Here is a 23,267-nt window from a genome sequence, read left to right on the forward strand (position 1 = left end):
ACTGCATGTTGGCCAGCAAAATGCTTGGTATAGGAGACTGCGTAGGACGGTTCCGTGATCTCACCAGCGGTCCCCCGCGTCTTCCCCTCTTTCGCCCATATCGCCTTCGGCAACCAGTGCATCAGGTCTCTGGTTTGATAATATCCACAGAAATCGCAGGAGTTGTAGACAATTTTGGAGCATTTTGTCTGACGTCCAATAAAGCCTGGCGATCATATGTGATGAGGGAGGACGTAGGCTGAATTATTAAACTAATAAGTAAAGTTAAAACTAGGACTAAGTGCCGCATGAGAGAAGCTCGTAGCGTGTCGCCATTCGTCGGTGCCATGTTGAATTTTCGTCTTTCAGGCGTGTGTACGGCTGTGTCACACAGCACACTACCTGGGTCGGTTGGGAGCTAACGTTACCTAGTGAGCCACTCAATCAGTGAATACTGCTAGTGATGCTGTCCCAGTGAAGGCATGGTGTTACATGGCTGCAGTACCTAGTGGCCACCCACCGATCTTCCAGTTGCCACTGTGAGTAAGTGGCTTCATTTTGAGCCGCAAAACCCCTTAAGCACTGTTAACTGTGTTAGCACCTCTAGCTGTGCTGACACTTCTAATGTGACTAACAGAGTTAACAGTAGTTATCAATGCGTAAGGGTGTTTACAGCTTAAAATTGAGCTGCTTATTCACTGGGGCAACCTGGGGAGATTCCAGAGGAGAGGGCCCAATGTTTCCATTGCAACACTGTTGGGTCAGGATGGCATTACAAGCCCCTAATGGCCAAATGAGTGGCGCTGCTAGCTAATGTCAGCTCCCATCAGACCACCAGTGGTGTGTAGTGCAATAAACTGAAGGGTAGAAAAATTAACATATAGATCACCATGCATAACCAGTCAAAATATCCTCTGCGGTTGACTGATTAACTGTTAATCATTGACATCCCTATCATTTTCACACACATTCATACACTGGTGGCTGAGGTGATAATACAAGATTCTGCCTGCTTTCACATTCATTCTTATGGAACAGCTATCAGGAGCAACTTTAAGTTCAGTATCTTGCTCAAGGATACTTCAGCATGTGGACTGGAGGAGCCAGGGATCGAACTGCTGATCTTCCAATTAGTGGATGACCTGCTCTAATTCCTGAGCCACAGGTGCCCAAGAAAAGTAAAAATTTCCAAACGGCAAACTACAGGTGCTGACCAATGAGGTGCAGAGGAATTCAAACTTTAGGCAAGGAATTTAAAAAGCACCTACTAGGACTGACTGTGTCAATGTCTATGCAAGGCCTCACTTAATGTATATGGAATTACTGACTTGTGATGTTAAAATCATATAGATGATGTTTGCATTGATTCAAATAAATCCCTGTATTAAGCTGTTCTCCCCAGCTCAGCTGTTTGCTTAGATTTACTCCTGAGCACCCTCTGCCTCTGTGCACCACTTCAGTATGCAAGAATACATCATCCTCAATCCTGTGCTCAGAGAAACCTGCAAATCCTGCCTGAAAGGGCACAATCACTTAATGTCACTCTATGAGCTACTTTAGAACACTGCACGTATTTATCATCTGGCCAAACATAATTAGATTTTGCTGCACTAATGCTTGATTTGAAGACAAGCTGTTTTTTTTTTTTTTTTACATTTTTGATCCAATATTGTAACTTATAACTTATTTTAGTGTATGACTTAAATATAATAATGCTCAGGAATTACTTGAATATAAGCAGATGCAGAAAGCTATTTTTTTTTGTATTCTCCTTGAAGTGAGCCACTGAAAATGATACCATTTATTCCCCTGTCTGAAGACAGTGGGACATTTCTAGGACCTCTCTCAGTCATTTGGGTGCTCATTCCATGTTTCATACATCAGTATCACAGTGCTCCATCCTGTTTAGGTCAATATCATCACAGCTGCATGGGGCATCCTCTTCAGCTCTCACAAAGACACCAGTCTGAGGCAGAGACATCCTTTTGGAAATTCTTGCACTGGTCTTTTAGTTAGAAATCAATGGCTCTATTACCTACCTTCAAACTCTGTCTTTGTCTTGCTGAGAGTTACAAGTATTTCAACTTCTGCACCATCTGTTGTCACTCCTAGATCACCTAAATCTAAACATTTGTCTTGGCAGGCTATATTTTGCTCTCTTCAAACTTTCTTTACAGAAAAAAGACGGGAATTCATTGGTGGAGGAAAGAGAAGAGCATTTGATCAGTCTCGCACTCAAGTATTGCTTCAACAAGACTCTCCAGCTGATCCAGGATGTGGCTGCATGTGTACTGATGGGAACTAAGAAAAGAGATTACATTTCTCTTGTTTAAGCTTCTGCACTGGCTCCCTGTAAAATTCAGAATTTAATTTAAAATCCCTCTCTTCATATACAAAGCTCTGAATGGTCAGGCTCTGTCATATCTTAGAAAACTCATAGTACCCTTCTGTCCTACCAGAACACTGCACTCTGAAATGCAGCATTACTTGTGTTTCCTAATGTCTCCAAAAAATAGAATGGGAGCCAGAGCCTTCAGCTCTCAAGCTTCTCTTCTGTGGAACCATCTTCAGTCGGGGAGGCAGACACCGTCTCCACATTTAAGAGTACAATTAAAACTTTACTCTTTGATAAAGCTTGTAGTTAGGGCTGACTCAGGCTTGCCTTGGACCAGCCCCTAGTCAGGCTGATATAGGCCTAGTCTGCCGGGGGACCCCTTATGATACACTGAGCTCCTCTCTCCTTCTCTCTCTCTCCCCCTTGATTTGCTAACATTCAAGTCCTATTCTGCATGTCACTAACTCAGCTTCAGCCTATGTGCTGCACTGTCTCGCAGGTTCCCTCGAATTGCGGTTACACCTGGATCATGTGTCGTGGCTGTGCTGCTGCTGTGGTCCTGTCTGATGCCTATTACTACTGCTATTATTATTAGTCATACTCCTACTATTATTATACACATATTACTATACATATCACATGCATATACTATCATATATTAATACATACTTAGAACATATATGCTACCAAAATACTATTATTATTATTATTATTATTATTATATTATCACTAAAATTAATGTTATTGTAGTTACTGCCATTACTGTTGTACTTCAGCAACTCAACAGGGTGAGGCTGACTCATGGTAACATTAACATTAGCATTTAATGTAAATCAATGTGTTTGCTTACTAAGATAAGGCTTGCAAAGAATGCATGTTAATTATGCTGATTTTCAACAAGCTCTGTGTCATTTTACAGAGTGGATGGTAACATACAATTGAATGCTTAGCGTTCCTCTGGGCTGCTGGTGCCTGTAACCCCCTGCACGTCCGCTGGCAAAAGTCTGCTGAATGAAATCAAACCTGGCTACCCTGCCAGCAGTCGAGCGGGGAGCTTCCCTGCTTCCCAGCACGGAGGGCAGCCAAACACTGTTCTCCTGCTCAAACTGCCCATATTGTAGTGATAAACAGCTGGTTGAAAATTAAAGTTCCCTTTAACTGATTTGACCTTTTATTAAGAAATCAAAAACACAACAACTCAAAAGGAGTATCATGGCAGAAGAATCCCAGCGGACTGCACTTAAAAGCATTTACTAAAATCACATTTTCCAAGTGGTCGTTGGATATGGTGGCTGTTAGGCTTTTACAAATTGACTGCAGCATTTTACTTTCTGTGTTCATTTTCTTGAAAATGCGCGCGCGCACACACACACACACACACACACACACACACACACACACACACACACACACACACACGGTTGTATACACAGTTTTGCTGGGCTTTTTTAAATTCTCTTTCTAAATAGCTTATTTTATCTGCATTTTTATTGTATTAGTTAGGGAATTTTAGCAAATTGCATAGACTATCTGTGAAAAAAATGCTTACCACTAGCTTTCTTCGTTAATATGTTCATCTAGGTGTTTACTAATGCCTATCAATTTATCTATCGAAACCTATATAGGTTTTTGAGGGGTGCTGAATTGATTCCAGCCATTATTTATCAGAAATAATCACTCCCTGATCACATAATAGGTATTTTATTAACATAATTAAACAGAACTGAACTCAATGTAAACGGTAAAATGTAGACTTTAACCTCTCCCGAATTAATCATCTTGTCGATAGCGCCGTAGGCTCACTGCGAACAACACTCGACTCTGTAGCTCCTCTTAAAAAGAAGTTAACAAAGCCAAGAAAGTTCGCTCCTTGGTATAACTCTCAAACCTGTAAGTTAAAACAAATATTGCGAAAATTTGAAAGGAATTGCAATTAACCAAACTGGAAGAATCTCGTTTAATCTGGACAGTCTCAAAATGTATAAGAGGGGCCTCCGCCATGCCAGAGCAAACTATTACTCAGCATTAACAGAAGAAAACAAGAATAACCCCAGGTTTCTTTTCAGCACTGTAGCCAGGCTGACTGAGAGTCAAAGCTCTATTGAGCCTTGTGTTCCTTTAGCCCTTAGCAGTAATGATTTTATGAGCTTTGTTAAGGACAAAACTATATAACTATTAGAGGCAAAATTCGTGACCTCCTGTCATCAGATAGTACCTATCTAACCTCAAACACAGCTGTACTAATAGACCTAATATATATTTAGATTGCATCTCCCCGATTTCTCTTCAAGAATTGACCGCAGTGATTTCTTCATCTAAATCATCAACGTGTCTCTTAGACCCAATCCCAACTAGGCTACTTAAGGAGGTCTTACCTTTAGTTAACACTCATATATTAGATATGATCAATATATCCTTATTAACAGGCTATGTACCACAGTCTTTTAAGGTAGCTTTTAAAAAGCCCATCCTGGATCCAGAGGTGTTAGCCAACTATAGACCAATATCTAATCTTCCCTTTCTTTCAAAGATCCTTGAGAAAGTAGTCACAGACCAGCTGTGTGATTTTCTCCATGATAATAATTTATTTGAGGAATTTCAGTCAGGATTTAGAGTGCAGCACTGAGACAGCACTAGTCAAAATTACAAATGACCTTCTCATTGCTTCAGACAAAGGACTCATCTCTGTACTTGTTTTATTAGATCTTAGTGCGGCGTTTGACACAATTGACCATCAAATTCTGCTACAGAGACTGGAACACTTAATTGGCCTAAAAGGTTCTGCACTAAGCTGGTTTAAATCTTATTTATCTGATCGTTTTCAGTTTGTTCACGTTCATAATGAGTCATCCTTATGTACTGGTTTGTTTTGGAGTTCCGCAAGGTTCTGTGCTCAGACCAATCCTATTTACTCTATATATGCTTCCTTTAGGTAACATCATTAGAAATCACTCTGTAAATTTCCATTGTTAGCGGATGATACACCGTTGTCTATGAAGCCAGAAGAAAGTAATCAATTAACTAAACTCCATAATTGCCTTAAAGACATAAAAACCTGGATGAGCACCAATTTCCTGATGTTAAATTCAGACAAAAACTGAAGTTATTGTTCTTGGCCTCAGAGACTCTTTATCTGATGACATAGTTTCTCTAGATGGTATTGCTCTGGCCTCTAGCACTACCATAAGAAACCTCGAAGTAACATTTGATCAAGATTTGTCTTTTAATTCTCATTTAAAACAAACCTCACGGACTGCATTTTTTCATCTGCATAATATTGCAAAAATTAGGCCTATCCTGACCCAAAAAGATGCAGAAAAATTGGTCCACGCTTTTGTTACCTCAAGGCTGGATTACTGTAACTCTCTATTATCTGGTAGCTCTAGTAAGTCCTTAAAAACTCTCCAGCTAATTCAGAATGCAGCAGCATGTGTACTAACAGGAACTAAGAAACGTGATCATCTTTCTCCTGGTTTAGCTTCTCTGCACTGGCTCCCTGTAAAATCCAGAGCTGAATTTAAAATCCTACTGTTAACTTATAAAGCTCTAAATGGTCAAGCTCCGTCATATCTTAGAGAGCTCATGGACTTCCGGTATGGGCAGCGCCATGTAAAGATGTTGTTTTGTTGGGCTCCTCATGGGACTACCAAGTTCATATTATTTCTCTTTTTAAACCACTCTCTACGACCCTGCGCACGTCTACAAACTAGTTAGGTCGACAAGTGTCTCAACTGCCAAATGCCAAAAAATCACCAAGGGAACAAGTCGGAGTCGGAGGCTAATGCTAACGCTAGTGCTAGCGCAGCAGATGATGCTAACGACGATAATCAACAGGCAGTGCTGCTGGCCATCGGGTCTTTAAAGCAAGATTTGATGGCGAAAATGGAAGAAAAGGCGACAGCCCAGTTGGCAGAACTCCGGAGCCAGATTGGCCAGATTCCGACCGAACTACGATGTGCGGTGGAACAAGTTGATAAATGGATGGAGGCGGCCGAGGGCCGAGTGTCTGCGCTGAACGCTGAGGTTAGCGGTCGCTCGGACTCATTTGCCTCTATGGAAGCAGATGTCAGCATTATGAAAAAAGAACTGGCAACACTGAGAGACCGCTGCGAAGATTTGGAGGCAAAATCACAGTGTTGCAATATACGCATAACGGGAGTGAAGGAAGGACGTGAGCATGGGAAACATCTGTCTCAGTTTGTGACTAACCTGCTTAAAGAAGCTCTGAATCTCGACAAGCCTCCGACCATAGTCCTGGCACATCGCACCCTCCGCAGTAAGCCGACACAAGACAACCTCCCACCTCAGGCGTTCGTGGTGAAGTGCCATTACTTCTCCGAAAAAGAATCGCTTCTGAAGAAAGCCAAGGAGATGAAGTCGGTGACTACTGCAGACAGCGATCATATCTGAATCCTGCCGGATTTCATCCAGACCATGAGTAAACAGCGGGCAGCCTTTACTGAGGTGAGAGGGCTGCTTCGGGGCTGTGAGGGGGTCCGCTACGGCCTGAGATACCCCGCGACACTAAGAATAACCACAGCGGATGGACAAGAGGCAAGTTTCAAGGATCCAAAGCTGGCTAAGGAGTTCGTTTTAAAGAGGGTGATGCATAAGGCTTCATAATGTTCGTGCTGCTGCCGTGGTCCTGCCTGATGCCTCCTACTGCTGGCCACTGACTAAAGTACCAGTTTATTAAGCTGGGAGATGAAGGTGAGACACATCACGGACAGTTTCCTTTTCCTTTGGAGAATTCGGGAGTGTCTTTCCCCGCTCGAGCCCAGATATTTGATATTGCCATCGAACCCTTGGCAATAATGTTAAGGAAGACCACTAATCTGGTAGGAGTACGAAGGTCGGGACATTTGCATAAATTATCACTTTATGTGGACGACCTTATCCTTTTTCTCCCAGACCCTTGTACTACTATACCAATTGCTCTTGAGCTCATCACCAAGTTCGGGCAGATCTCAGGATATAAGTTAAATTTAAGTAAAAGAGTTTTATTCCCCATAAATGACAAAGCACGCCAGATGTCATTCCAGGACTTTCCGTTCTCGGTTAACATGGATAGCTTCACTTAATTGGGTGTTTGTGTCACTTACAAGTACAGGGATCTGTTTATCAGCAAATTCAAAACAGTGTTTAACAAAGCCACAGGACATGGAGAGATGGTCAACCCTCCCAGTGTCACTCACTGGAAGGATCAACTCGGTAAAAATGACTGTCATGCCCAGATTTTTATTTCTGTTCCAAGCAATACCAGTCTTTATCCCTAAATCCTTTTTTAAGGACTTAAATATGCTCATATCTACTTTTATTTGGGATAAAAAAGTACCCCGAATAAGGAAGGAATATTTGGAAAGACAAAAAGGAGATGGCGGGCTGTCTCTACACAATTTTCTGTATTATTATTGGGTTATCTGGGTTTCTGATGTATCAGATGATGACTCGCCGGTCTGGTGCCGAATGGAACAGTTTTCAAGTAATCCTGTTTCGCTTCACTCTTTAATTTGTTCCCCACTACCCCTAAGTAAACGTTGTTGGACGAACAACCCAATAATTTCTGGCTGCCTGAAGATATGGTCCCAGTTTAGGATTCACTCTAAGCATAATCAAGCTCTGGTCACTTCCCCTATTCTAGCGAACATCAATTTTCCCCCATCTCTCACAGACCCATCTTTTCAATTGTGGCATAGGAGAGGGATTAAATGTGTGATGGACCTTTTTAAGGAAGGACACTTCATTTCTTTTGAACAGCTTAAGAAAGACTTCAGTATCCCTCAATCAGATTTCTTTAAATACCTACAGGTACGGAGTTATATTAAAACACACTTCTCTTTAACAACCCCCTCAGAGTACATGGATAGATGAATGTTTGAACATGGATCCAGTTGACAGAGGTATGGTGTCTGTGTTATATGATAATATCCAGAGGGTTGCCGGCATATCACACCGTTTAGCAAGGCTGTGGGAGGAAGAATTAAGAACCACCATATCAGATGCAAACTGGCAGGCAGCAATTACACTGGTACACTCCTCGTCCATATGTGTTCGACATGGATTGCTGCAGTTTAAGGTTCTGCACAGGCTAGCCAAACTCTACCCTGGTTTAGACCCGACTTGCATCAGGTGCAGGCAGGACCCAGCTAGCCTCAGTCACATGTTTTGGTTATGCCCAAAACTGACTCCATTTTGGACAGGTATATTTGGAACATTTTCATATATGTGTAACAAAGTTATTAGTCCCAACCCATTGACTGCATTATTTGGAGTTGTCCCTCAGGAGACACCAATAATGGGGCACGAGGCTGAGGCTACAGCATTCTCCACTCCACTAGCTCGGCGCCTGTTACTCCTTAGTTGGCAGAAGGCTACGCCCCCCTCTCATAAGCGTTGGGTGGAGGAGGTGATGTCTCATCTCAAGCTTGAACAACTTAAATACACTGCCCAGGGCACTTCCCATAGATATTATAAAGTTTGGCAACCATTTCTTTCCTATTTTGAGGATGAACTCCCTTCCCTCAATACAGTGTAGCCTAAGTTTACCCCCCGCCCCCCCTCCCTCCCTTTGAATTTATATGTAACTCATTGTATGCAGGTATGGCTGTGTGTGTATATGCATCTATGTGTGTTTATGTATAGCTACTTCGTGTATACTGAGTAATTTCACTGTTTTATTTTCATTATTATTATTATTATTATTATTTTTAATTTATATTTATTTATTTGTTTATTTATGTATGTATTTTTTATTTTGATTTTTTTTCCCTTGTCTGGGGTATTGAGTATCACTGTGAGTATATAATGTAAAAAATCAATAAAAATATTTGAATAATAATAATATCTTAGAGAGCTCATAGTGCCATATTATCCCACCAGAACTCTGCACTTGGAGAATGCAGGGTTACTCGTGGTCCCTAAAGTCTCCAAAAGTAGATCAGGAGCCAGAGCCTTCAGCTATCAGGCTCTTCTCCTGTGGAATCATCTTCCTGTTGTGGTCTGGGAGGCAGACACTGTCTCCACATTTAAGACTAGACTTAAGACTTTCCTCTTTGATAAAGCTTATAATTAGGGCTGGCTCAGGCTTACCTTGTACCAGCCCCTAGTTAGGCTGACTTGGGATGTCCATATGTTAGGGGTGGGGAAAAATTGATTCTTAGATGCATCAAAATGCGGATGTGGACTGTTCGGCATCAATTCACAAAGGTCAACAATGACGATTATGATTATATAAATGTTTGTTTATAACATGATGTTGACAGAACAAAAGAGGCGGAACTCAACTGCGAAGTCAGTGTGGCACCTGGACAGTCTACAGCGCGGACGAACTGGGGGAAGTTGCCGGGGGACCTCCTATAATACACCAAGCCCCTTCTCCCCTTCTCTCCTTTGCTAACATTCACATCCTATTACTGCATCTTGCTAACTTGGCTTCTTCTCCAGAGCCTTTGTGCTCCACTGTCTGGCAGGTTAACTTGTATCGCAGCTGTGCCTGGATCGTGTGTTGTGGTTGTGCTGCTGCCGTGGTCCTGCCTGATGCCTCCTACTGCTGCTGTTATTATTAGTCATACTTTTACTGTTAATATACACATATGATACATATGAATATTGTCACATACATAGAATATCATATATAAATATATAAGTACAACATATTGTACCACAATTACTGTAATTATTATTATAATATTGTTACTTAAATTAAAGCAACACGAAGTATGATTGCTCTTTTTACCTCACGGGGTCCCCCGACAGACAAACAATTTTTCTGTGTGTGAATTTGTTGACAAGCCAACGATACTGGTGAACTTCCTGAAGCTGGCCGTGTAATGCGCGATCATCATGTCTTCAGAACAGGTAAAGTAGCCTTATAGTATGAGAGGCCCCCTGAGACATATTTCATACTTGGTTTCACAAGTAACATCAAACTCTCATACATACACCACTATAGTCTCACACAAACACTACTATATGGAAGCGCATTGCATTCACTGGATAAAAAAAAATTAAACACCTTTTCTCGTAATTATGAGATCAGGATCTCGTAATTACGAGACATATATATATATATATATATATATATATATATACAGTACAGGCCAAAAGTTTGGACACACCTTCTCATTCAACACGTTTTCTTTATTTTCATGACTATTTACATTGTAGATTCTCACTGAAGGCATCAAAACTATGAATGAACACATGTGGAGTTATGTACTTAACAAAAAAAGGTGAAATAACTGAAAACATGTTTTATATTCTAGTTTCTTCAAAATAGCCACCCTTTGCTCTGATTACTGCTTTGCACACTCTTGGCATTCTCTCGATGAGCTTCAAGAGGTAGTCACCTGAAATGGTTTCCACTTCACAGGTGTGCCTTATCAGGGTTAATTAGTGGAATTTCTTGCTTTATCAATGGGGTTGGGACCATCAGTTGTGTTGTGCAGAAGTCAGGTTAATACACAGCTGACAGCCCTATTGGACAACTGTTAAAATTCATATTATGGCAAGAACCAATCAGCTAACTAAAGAAAAACGAGTGGCCATCATTACTTTAAGAAATGAAGGTCAGTCAGTCCGGAAAATTGCAAAAACTTTAAATGTGTCCCCAAGTGGAGTCGCAAAAACCATCAAGCGCTGCCATGCTGGTTCAGTGTGCCTTCAATTTTGAATAAATCCCCAACAGTGTCACCAGCAAAAGACCCCCACACCATCACACCTCCTCCTCCATGCTTCACAGTGGGAACCAGGCATATGGAATCCATCCGTTCACCTTTTCTGCGTCTCACAAAGACACGGCGGTTGGAACCAAAGATCTCAAATTTGGACTCATCAGACCAAAGCACAGATTTCCACTGGTCTAATGTCCATTCCTTGTGTTTCTTGGCCCAAACAAATCTCTTCTGCTCGTTGCCTCTCCTTAGCAGTGGTTTCCTAGCAGCTATTTGACCATGAAGGCCTGATTTGCGCAGTCTCCTCTTAACAGTTGTTCTAGAGATGGGTGTGCTGCTAGAACTCTGTGTGGCATTCATCTGGTCTCTGATCTGAGCTGCTGTTAACTTGCGATTTCTGAGGCTGGTGACTCGGATGAACTTATCCTCAGAAGCAGAGGTGACTCTTGGTCTTCCTTTCCTGGGTCGGTCCTCATGTGTGCCACTTTCGTTGTAGCGCTTGATGGTTTTTGCGACTCCACTTGGGGACACATTTAAAGTTTTTGCAATTTTCCGGACTGACTGACCTTCATTTCTTAAAGTAATGATGGCCACTTGTTTTTCTTTAGTTAGCTGATTGGTTCTTGCCATAATATGAATTTTAACAGTTGTCCAATAGGGCTGTCGGCTGTGTATTAACCTGACTTCTGCACAACACAACTGATGGTCCCAACCCCATTGATAAAGCAAGAAATTCCACTAATTAACCCTGATAAGGCACACCTGTGAGGTGGAAACCATTTCAGGTGACTACCTCTTGAAGCTCATCGAGAGAATGCCAAGAGTGTGCAAAGCAGTAATCAGAGCAAAGGGTGGCTATTTTGAAGAAACTAGAATATAAAACATGTTTTCAGTTATTTCACCATGTGTTCATTCATAGTTTTGATGCCTTCAGTGAGAATCTACAATGTAAATGGTCATGAAAATAAAGAAAACGCATTGAATGAGAAGGTGTGTCCAAACTTTTGGCCTGTACTGTACATATATATATATATATATATATATATATATATATATATATGTGTGTGTGTGTGTGTGTGTGTGTGTATCAGCCAAGTGCAGCCAAGCCCTGGCAGCACTCAGGTATGTGACGTGTCAGAGGAGAAACGAGCAGTTCACATTTCCACAAACCTCAGCGCACTTTAGGGACTGTTCTTTACTTGTCAGAGGAGGAGGGTGGCTGGTAGATTTTTATTTTATTTATTTATTTTATTTTGATCCCCCCTTATGTTAATCACTTATTCATGCTGTTTTTTAAGTATGAATAAGTCAATAAGTAATTTATTCCATTGAAATATCATTGATGTATTATAGAAAAGTGATTTATCTTTTTCTAAATGACAGAGTGTAGCAAACACAGAGAAATAGTCTGACATACTGTCAGTGATAAGCTGCTAGTCATCACAGTCCATGATATCAACTAATAAAAGGAGATGTCAGATTCTGCCCCTACATTGCATGTTATTTTATTCTGCTTTGTTTATATTGTACAGCGTTATAATAAACTTTATTCCACACTCAAGTCCACATAAGATACACACAAAAACACAGACAATACCATAAAAACAACACAACAAGTAGGTTTAAAAGACTTAAATTTTACTTAAAGTTCACTTCACTTAAAGTTTAAAACTTCTTCTTATTTTTATATTGATCCCATCCAACAAAATGATGTTCATTCAGCAAGTCTTTTTTTGGTCCATGTCTAAAAATAAATACATTTGACGTGATTTTGTTGTTGTTTGTCTTTTTATTTTATTTTTGCCAGTGCCATCCAGCAACAATGCTTGGGGATGTGGTCTTTTACAAACTTGAAAATACTGTAAGAATGTCATTTTTATAGAATTGGCTTCTTTATTTTATAATGTATGATTAATGTCTACATCAAATGTTAACCATACAATCGTATCAAATCGTATCATTCCTACACTGTATTGAATCGTATCGAATCGTTCCGTATTAAAAATATATCGTTTTTGAATCGTATCGTAACCCGTGTATCTAGATACGTATCGAATCGTCTATCACAGAGAGATTCCCAACCCTAGCAGACACCATCATTCAAAGACAGATCAACAGAGAAAACAAAAAAGGTCAAGAATTATCAATCAAAGTGGTGTTTAGGGTTATTAAATCCAATCAATACATTGATAGTATTTTCTCTTTAGTGGTTTTACATATTATGATGTGGAAGAGGTTTCACCCCCACATCTCCATGGGCCTGCCTCTGCCCTTTAATGTTCTCTCTAATACTGAAACAGCCTTAAAACAGCTCTACTGGCTACAGACTTAAATGATTTGGAAAGTTTCCAATTCCTCAGTGGCCAGGATTACATCCTCATGTTCCATGAATGCATTACAGATTTAGGGGCCTTAAAAAGCCTTCGGCAAAGCAAGCGTCCAATGCATACACAAAAACGCAGCAACTGCATTCTTAAAATTCCAGATGTTGACAAAGATAGTTGTGCATCTGAAAAAGCAAAAGAAGTCATTCATAACCCAGAAGTACCTCCTTCATAATTATCTTAACTGCTGCCAGAACAAAACCGTACACAAGTCAGATTCCTTCAGACATCGTCTGAAACCACCATGCTCCAGGAACTCAGAGGATACACACACCTGGTCCTTCAATACAACACATCCACAGATTCATCTTTCACAGTGACAAGAAAATAAGGTTTGACTCTGAATAATGATGGAAACCAACAGTGCAGGAAAAAAGATCTTGCTGAAGGTCATAACGCAGACTCTGCATAATCACAGATAATGGTTAAAAAAAATGCAAGGTAAAAATATAAACAAACACCATTCCAAACCAAATTAACATAAATACACTCTGGTCTCTTATGTTCAGACTTTAGTGATGGAGCCTTGCTGTAGTTCACATAGGCTCGGAACTCATACAACCTCCAGTCATGTATGTCCACATTCTATCTTCCTAAATACGCTCTCCATAGAAATATTTGGTGCTCATTTAGTCTGCATATAATGACAGAGAGCTCTGCATCATCACTGCACCTTGTAAGCCCAGGGCAGGTCTATGTCACAGAGTTATAGTACAACAGTTACATTCCTCTTGAGTTGTATTTACATAAGTGAGTACACCCCTCCCATATTTGCAAATATTTTATTTTATCTTTTCATGGGACAACACTATAGAAATTGCACTTTTATATAACTTAAAGTAGTCAGTGTACAGTTTGTATATTAGTATAGATTTACCTTCCTCTGAAAATTACTCAAAACAGAGCCATCAACATCTGAACAGCTGACAACATATGTGAGTACACCCCACAGTGAACATGTCCAAATTGTGCCTAAAGTGTCAATATTTTGTGTGCCAACCATTATTATCTAGCACTGCCTTAGCCCTTTTGGGCATGAAATTCACCAGAGCTCACAGGTTGCTTCAGGAATCCTCTCCCACTCCTCCATGATGACATCATGGAGCAGATGGACGTGAAGACACCTTGCGCTACCCCACCTTCTAGGGATGCACCGAATATTCGAATATTCGGTGCATCCCTAGAAGGTGGGGTAGCGCAAGGTGATATTCGGTAACCGAATATATTCGGTAACCGAATATTGCAAAAAAACACATATTCGGTATTTGGTGGAATAAGTGAAAAGCAAGGCCGAATAATAGCGGCGTGTTTTGATAATGCAATCAAACAGTGTGCAGTGACGGACGGAGTAAAATGTCGGCAGTGTGGCGATATTTTACTCCATCCGTCACCGCACTCGCATTTGCGACTAAAAATAGTTTTGTGCAAGTAAAATAAATCATGCTATGCAAGTACAGATTTCAACCAGCAGCAGAAACGAAAGGCGAATCCCACCGGTTGTGGGTTGAACGGGGGTCACAGACACAGACAGGAATGTAGGCTATTCCTGTCAAATACGGCAAGCATAGTGCTCCACGGTGAAAGGTAAGGCTTACCGGCAACGGAGAAGTCTGGCTCCAATAATGTCCTCTTCTTGGCATCATGACTGTCCAGAAGTACCTGGACAGCCAAGTCGTGGCGGCACACAGGTATGTGATGTGTCAGAGGAGAAACGAGCCGTTAACATTTCTCTCTTTGTGGCAGGTAATGGTCCACAAACCTCAACCCACTTTAGGGACTGTTCTTTACTTATGAAGGGACTGTTCTTTACTTGTCAGGGGAGGAGGGTGGCTGGTTGATTTTTATGTTATTTATTTATTTTATTTCAATCCCCCTTATGTTAATCACTTATTGATGCCGTTTTTGAAGTATGAATAAGTCAGTAAGTAATTTATTCCATTGAAATATCATTGATGTATTATAGAAAACTGATTTCTCTTTTTATAAATGACAAAAGGCTCATCTGCCTCATTTGCACTTTTAATCTCTTTTTATTGTTATTTTATTTATGAATGAATGTATATATGATGTTTGCTGCTGAAATTCTGGAGTTGCCAAACTGTTTTTCATTGTTTTCTTCTGGAGCAATGACAATAAATTTCTATTCTATTCCATTCTATTCTATCTTTGCTGTGGTATTGTGATACTACTCAGAACCATGATATTTTCACTGGTATCGTACCGTGGGTCCCAATTTTGGTACCGTGACAACACTAATCTGGAGGGGGTTCATCTGCAAAAACTAATGAAAAACTAAACAATGGTATTCGGTACTGGGTATTCAGCCAAGCCTTTAATTTTATTCGGCTTCGGCCACAAATTTTCATTTCGGTGCATCCCTACAACCCTCAGCTTGAGGATGCCCCACAGGTGCTCAGGTGAGTTTAGGGCTGGATACATACTTGACCAGTCCATCACCTTTACCTTCAGCTTCCTCAGCAAGGCAGTTGTCATCTACTAGGTGTGTTTTGGGTCATTATCATGTTCAAAATCATCAAACTTGATAATGAAAACGTGCAGCTCAGTTTCTGAAGAAGGGCTCCCCAGAGCTGGCAGCACTCATGCAGCCCCAAACCATGATGCTGCCACCACTATACTTGACTGTAGGCAAGGGACATTTGTCTTGGTGCTCTTCACTAAGGTGCCACACATGCTGAAAGAGCACCAAGACAACTGTGCCTTGCTGACAAGTATAGTGGTGTATAGTGGTGGCAGCATCATGGTTTGGGGCTGCATGAGTGCTGCCGGCTCTGTGGAGCTCGGTTCATTTAGGGAAACCTGAACTCCAAGTAGAGCATGATCGCCCCTATTCGGAAACTGAGTCGCAATGCAGTTTTCCAACATGATAATGACCCAACACACACCTAGTAGATGACAACTGCCTTGCTGAGGAAGCTGAAGGTAAAGGTGATGGACTGGCCAAGTATGTATCCAGTCCTAAACTCACCTCTGCACCTGTGGGGCATCCTCAAGGTAGCGCAAGGTGTCTTCACATCTATCTGCTCCATGATGTCATCATGGAGGAGTGGGAGAGGATTCCTGAGGCAACCTGCGAGCTCTAGTGAATTCCATGCCCAAAAGGGTTAAGGCAGTGCTAGATAATAATGGTTGGCACATAAAATATTGACACTTTAGGCACAATTTCGACATGTTCACTGTGGGGTGTACTCACTTTAGATGTTGATGGCTGTGTTTTGAGTAATTTTCAGGAAGATATATCTATACTACTATACAAGCTGTACACTGACTACCTTAAGTTATATCAAAGTGCAATTTCTATAGTGTTGTCCCATGAAACAATATAATAAAATAATAAAATATTGACCTAAATTCATCAGGTGGACATACAGTATCTCACATAAGTGAGTACACCTATGTAAGATACTGTATGTCCACCTGATGAATTTAGGTCAATATTTCCTCTTCTTTTGTCGCTGTTTGGTCACCATCATGAGGATGGTGAGAATAAACCAAAACAATTAGGTAGCAGAAAACAAAAACGACAAGCTAAAAGATGTTAAAATGCTCTGTGGAGCTGAGGGGAGGTTTAGAGTCTGGTGATAATTCTTTATGTTCATCATTATGAGTGAATCTTTTCAAGTCACACATACTAATTTGATCCATTCTTGATTTATAAATATGAAACAGTGCAGCTTAAAACTAAGGAGCAGGATCTACCTTTTTCACACTGTCTTTTGCTTTGGAGTGCTGCTACTAGCTACAGTGGCATGCAAAGGTTTGGGCACCCCTAGTCAAAATTTTGTTTACTGTGAGTAGTTAAGTAAGTAGAAGATGAACTGGTTCTCAAAAGGCAAAAAGTTGAAGATTTCTTCAATATTTTAAGCAAGATTACTTTTAAATTTAAATCTTTAACAGTTTCAAAATAATAAAAAATGAAAAGGGCTTGAAGCAAAAGTTTGGGCACCCTGCATAGTCAGTACTTAGTAGCGCCCCCTTTGGCAAGTATCTCAGGTTCTTGGGCAGTCTTGCATGCACTGCTCTTTCGAGGTCTAAGATTTTTAATTATGTTTAGGTCGGGGGACTGTGAGGGCCATGGCAAAACCTTCAGCTTGCTCCTCTTGAGGTAGTCCATTGTGGATTTCGAGGTGTGTTTAGGATCTTCTCCTGTTGCAGAAGCCATCCTTTCGTCATCTTTAGCTTTTTACAGATGGTGTGATGTTTACTTCCAGAATTTGCTTGAATTTAATTAAATCCATTCTTCCCTCTACCTCTGAAACTTTCCCCGTGCCACTGGCTGCAACACAAACCCAAAGCATGATCAATCCACCCCCGTGTTTAACAGTTGGACAGGTGTTCTCTTTATGAGATTCTGCATCCTTTTTTCTCCAAACGTACCTTTGCTCATTGCATCCAAAAAGTTGTAGTTTAAAGCAACACTTACCTTTCTGGAAATTTTACGGTTTTCTTTGTTTAGGTTAAAATTATATTAATAAGCTGATGGCACACTAAAATGTAAGTGAATTTCACCAGAGATACAAACTCATTATAATACCATTCTCATATGGTTCTAAGAAAACTCCGACCAATCACTGCATTCAGACACAAAGATTGGCCGAGTGTCCTGTCTGTCTTCCCCACATGGAGGCCTCCGGCATAACATCCCCTGATGGCGAAAACTGATGCAGCTTCATCCTGAGCTAAAAAGGGACGAGATGGTCGCAGAGTTTCTGTTGGACAGGTATTTTTAGTTTGCCTCTAATGTAACGTAGGCTAAAACGTTATACACGACAACACAGCATCCAGTTGCTAATGGTTAACCTACAGTAGCCTAGCGTTGCCTGAGACTCCTTCTTTGTTGCCAGTCACCAGTACTATCTAATGTTAGCGTTTATGTTATATTATAAAACTCATCAGTCATCACTGACCCCGGATAAGTTTCAAAACTCCAGGGTTGCGTTTGACTGTGCAGGACAGGTAATGATATGTTTAGTTTGCTTCTAATATAACTTATAACGTTATATGACAACACAGCATCCAGTTGCCAATGGCTAACGCTAGCCTACTGTAGTAGCGTAGCCTCTGAAACATTAACGTTATCTTCCTTGTGCGTTTCCACTTAACAGTAACGTTAACGCTACTATCTAACGTTAGCACTGTAACCTTATTCTAAAACTCATCAGTCATCACTGACTCCGGTTGAGTTTTAAAACTCCGGGGCTGCGTTTGACTGTCTTGGTTGTAACATTACACTTGCTCTCCTCTTCCGTGTATCTAATGTTACCTACGTCTATCATAGACGTAATGTGGACATAATGGAGGAGGGGGTAGTAGGCCTTTGGAGGGAGGTGGAGTTGCGGGAGGAGGGGGATGGAACTTTGGAGGGAGGCGGGAGTTGTGGATGTTCAATTTTTTTCTAAGTGCTGTGTGAAATGCAAGAAAGGTCAGAGTAGCTTTAACTCCACAAGTCCACAGGGCTTGTTTCCAAAAAGAATCTGGCTTGTTTAGATGTTCCTTTGCAAAGTTCTGACGCTGAATTTTGTGGTGAGGACATAGGAAAGGTTTTCTTCTGATGACTCTTCCACGAAGGTCATATTTGTACACCACCACTCCTGAGTCTGCTATATCTTTCTGCAGGTCTTTTGCAGTCAAACAGAGTTTTTGATTTGCATACGATCCCACAAGCATCTCTCTCAGTTAGTTTTCTTGGTCTTCCAGACCTCAACTTGACCTCCACAGTTCCTATTAATTGACATTTATCAATTACATGACAAACTGAGTAAACGGCTACCTGAAAACACTTTGCTATCTTCTTACAGCCTTCTCCTGCTTTGTGGGCATCGATTATTTTAGTTTTAAGAGTGCTAGTCAGCTGTTTAGAGAAGCTCATGGCTGCTGATTGTTAGGCCAAGGTTTCAGGAGTCAGAGTATTTATAAAGCTTTGAAATTTGCATCACCTGGCCTTTCCTAACAATAACTGCGAACAATCCATAGCCCTAACAAGCTATTCAAGGTCCGAGACCCTAGTAAAACTTGCCTGAGAGCTCAAATGTCTTGAGGGGTCAAACTTTTGCATGGTGTTCCTTTCCCTTTTTTACTCTGAAACTGTAAAAACAAAATAATACACTAATCTTGCTTAAAATGTTGAAAAGCAAGTTTCACCTTTAACTTCATGCCTTTTGGAGATCAGTTCATCTTCTACTGACTTAACTATTCACAATGAAAGACATTTTGACCAGGGTTGCTCAAACTATTGCATGCCACTGTGTATTAACTATAGACTATGCAGGATTTTCCTAAAAAACAATGACTCATACAGAAGTAATCCCTCTCAGTCATCACTTATGACCCAATCTCAGTGTCTGGAGTTGTGTCTTTTTGCAGAGACTCAGCCTTCTTTGCCTGAATTTTATCTTCTTATTTTCTGTGCTCAAGACATTTTTGGGCGTGTAGGGTTTTATAAAAAGCTAGCGACCAGGTGTCAGACCATAAAGCAGCAGACATCCAAGAAACAGAGGGCAGAACCAAACCACAAACATAGCAAGGCAAAATGCCAAACAAGAGTCAATCTGTGGTTGGCTTTTACTTCCACTTTAGCTGATGAGTGTTTATCAATAATCAACCATCTGCAAAGTATACCTTTAGGACCCTTGAGGTTGAACACTTTTATGTGAAATGATGAGCAATAACTTTAAAAATCACTATTTATAATTCTACATCTTCTTCTGTATCTTGGCACACTGTAATTATAGTCATCACATTCTCACCTGCAGCATAGCAGCAGCCAGATAGACGGACATAAAGATGGGGGTCAGGGTGGTGTGTCCGCTCTTCATCAGGTGAATGGTGTAGAGGAATATCAGGTGACCAGGGATCACCAAAAGGAGAAGCACCTGAGCAGAGCGATGGTTGGCTCCTAAGAAAATACAAAAAGGATCAGGGGAAAGGAAGATTGAAGGTGAATGTGAAGGAATCTTCTTTTTGCAGAGGAGGAAATAAACCGTCCAAAATTGTGCATGTACTCTTTATGAAATACATCACTGAATAGTTTCGTGACAAATTGTTCTGTTTGATTCCACCCACCTACTGTCCCCAGGATTCAGAGTCCTGCTGGTTTTCATTCTAGACTTCCAACAAGGAATTAATTTACAACTGCAGGACATGACAATTAACTGCCTGGCAGGACAGAGAACCAACCAGGCACAGAACTGAAAACAATGGTATTCTTGTGTTAAGGCCAAATAAAATGTGTGAAGGCAAATCATAAGCAATTAGTATAGTATTAAAGAAATACTTCACCCCCCAGATGATCATTTGTAAATCAATTCCTCACTCCTTGCTATGTTGAAATTGGGGAGAAAACATTGTTTTTCCTGCATACCTCCACAGTTAACCAAGAATCCCAATAGGATTACCGCCTTGTGGTTGTATGCCTCTGCGAACCAGTCAGGTTCCACTTAGCGTTTATCTCTAAGTGGAATCTATACAATTAGCACAGTTTCAAAGTGGCCACCCAAGATTAGTGTCACCAATTCAGTATCTGACCAAATGTCTCTTTCTGTTCTTGAGACATGATGCTGATATCACAGTTATGTTAACCTCTGACCTTTTGGATACAAAATGTCATGACTTCATCCAATTATTCAATTAGATATTTGTGTGAAATTTTGTCATAATTAACATATAAATTCCTGAGTAATGGCCAAAAACATGTTTTGTGAGGTCACAATGACCTTAGACCCCCGAATTCTTATCAGTTCTTGGTTGAATCCAAGTAGATGTTTGTGCCAAATTTAAAAATTCCCTTAAGGCCCTCTTGAGACATCATATTCACAAGAATGAGACAGAACCAAGGTCACAGTGACCTTGATCTTTGACTTTCAAAATTTAATCAGTTCATTGTTGAGTCCAAGTAGATGTTCGTGTCAAATTTGAAGAAATTCCCTGAAGCTGTTTTGGAGGTATTACATTCATGAGAATGCAACAGAGTGGGCTGCTACACCTTGACCTTTGACCACCAAGTTCTAATCAGTTCATTGATGAATCCACATAGACCTTTGTGGTCACAAGAATTGGACGGACGAACAAATGGACTGACCACCGGGATATTCTATCAATAACGACCAAATAATGACTGTAAATGCTTTACACTCCTCAAATTGGAGTTGGACAGCCACACATAGCTAATGTGTGATTTAATTAAATGGCCTGTTCCTGCACAGTACTAACCTGTACCACAGAAGGTGCGGCAAGGGTAGTAGCAGCCCTTTGCATCATCAGGTACCTCTCCAGGAGCACAGTGGAAATGCAGGTGAGTGGAGATCCTGCTGGCCTGAATAGCCACCAGGTTACCCCCGATTCCTGAACAAAATAGAAGAGTTCATGGTTCATGAAGAGCATTCAGTGTTCAGTAGGGTCAGCTAAGAGATTGTAAGGTAAAGGCAGGCACATATGGTTATTTATTATCTCTGTTAAGGTGAAAATAGAGAAAGGCTACCAACCAATGCTGATACCAATGTTGATATTTAAGTAAATTTAAAGATATGGAGTTTGGGAACAAGCTATGTGCCGAGTACTGGACAGCTCACTTTATTGTTGAAAAATAAACTTATCTGTGATCAACACACTACGTAATGGTGATACTGTTTGTGAATAGTTGCGAACACAAATTTGGTGTCTTTATTATCAATCTGATTAATGCCCTCCTTGCCTGTTCCCGGAGTTTTGGTGGGCTGCCCTCTCTTGGGAGGTTTTTTGTGGTGCCACATTTTTTAGATGTAATGGTGCTCATGGGGACGTTCAAAGTTTCATTTTTTTAAGAATCCAAACCTGACACACTTTACATTTTATTATTTTTTAAAACAAGTTGTTTTTCCATTTCACTTCACCAAACTTGACTATATTGTGTAGGTCCTTTACATACAAAAAAAAGCCCCAGTGTGTAGTTACATTTTTGGGGAGGCCAACATTAGCTATGGTATTACTATGGTAGCCTTACGGCAGCTACACAATTATCTCAATCCAGCTTAAGGGACTGAAAAGTAACAACCAAAGTAGAAAATAAGGAAATCTGTTAAAACAAATGTTTGTTCATTATTAGACTTCCCTGTCAATTTTGCATTAGGTTTCTTCAGGCTTCTAAAAATAAGTGCTTTGACAATGCTTTAGGCCTGGTATACACTGTGCGATGTTGGGCTGTCCTAGATTAGTGCCAGTGAGTCCTTGACTATATACTCCACAACTGCTGGGTCCTGCAGTATTACCATGATCACATAATGAATGATGAAGCATGGAAGAAAATAGTGGCCCAGCTGCAGCTGCCAGGTGAGCAACCCTGCAGCTAGCAAACACACACACAAACACGCAGCAGTATACAGTGTCCACAAAACTTAAGGTTATTTATTAATGTGATGCTGTGTGTTATGTTGTGATTCACAGTTGGAAAAGTAATAACCAGTGTAGCATCCTTGCCCACTTAGTATGGGAAGCTATTGCATCGTACGTCATAGCCTGCTATTTAGTAGACACCGTCATTGTACAGTCTGCATTAGTGTTGTCACCGTACCAAAATTGATACCAGTGAAAGTATCACGGTTCTGAGTAGTATCACGATACCACAGCAAAAATTAGGCAGATGTGCCTTTTGTCATTTATAAAAAGATGAATCACTTTTCTATAATACATCAATGATATTTCAATGGAATAAATTACTTACTGACTTATTCATACTTCCAAAACAGCATCAATAAGTGACAAGTTAAGAACAGTCCCTTAAGTGCGGTGAGGTTTGTGGATCGTTACCTGCACTCCTGCCATCTGCCTCACTCACTACCTGCCTGGAGGAGATAAAGGCATGGATGAAGCTTTATTTCCTACAGAAATCAGATCATCCACCCTCAC

The 23,267-nt window shown here is 40.7% G+C and overlaps 1 protein-coding gene across 1 annotated transcript in view; it reads right to left on the reverse strand.

Moving 5' to 3' along the window:
* Positions 1-23,267, reverse strand: part of slc41a2b (solute carrier family 41 member 2b) — a 149,342-nt gene that overhangs the window by 22,862 nt on the left and 103,213 nt on the right. The window contains exons 9-10 of the mRNA XM_049567086.1: positions 21,597-21,728; positions 20,135-20,283 (exon numbers count right to left, since the gene is read on the reverse strand). Of these exons, the coding sequence (XP_049423043.1) occupies positions 20,135-20,283; positions 21,597-21,728 (281 nt within the window). The remainder of the gene's footprint in view (positions 1-20,134; positions 20,284-21,596; positions 21,729-23,267) is intronic.

Source organism: Epinephelus fuscoguttatus, linkage group LG22, assembly GCF_011397635.1.
Source record: "Epinephelus fuscoguttatus linkage group LG22, E.fuscoguttatus.final_Chr_v1".
Classification (NCBI taxonomy): Eukaryota; Metazoa; Chordata; class Actinopteri; order Perciformes; family Serranidae; genus Epinephelus; species Epinephelus fuscoguttatus.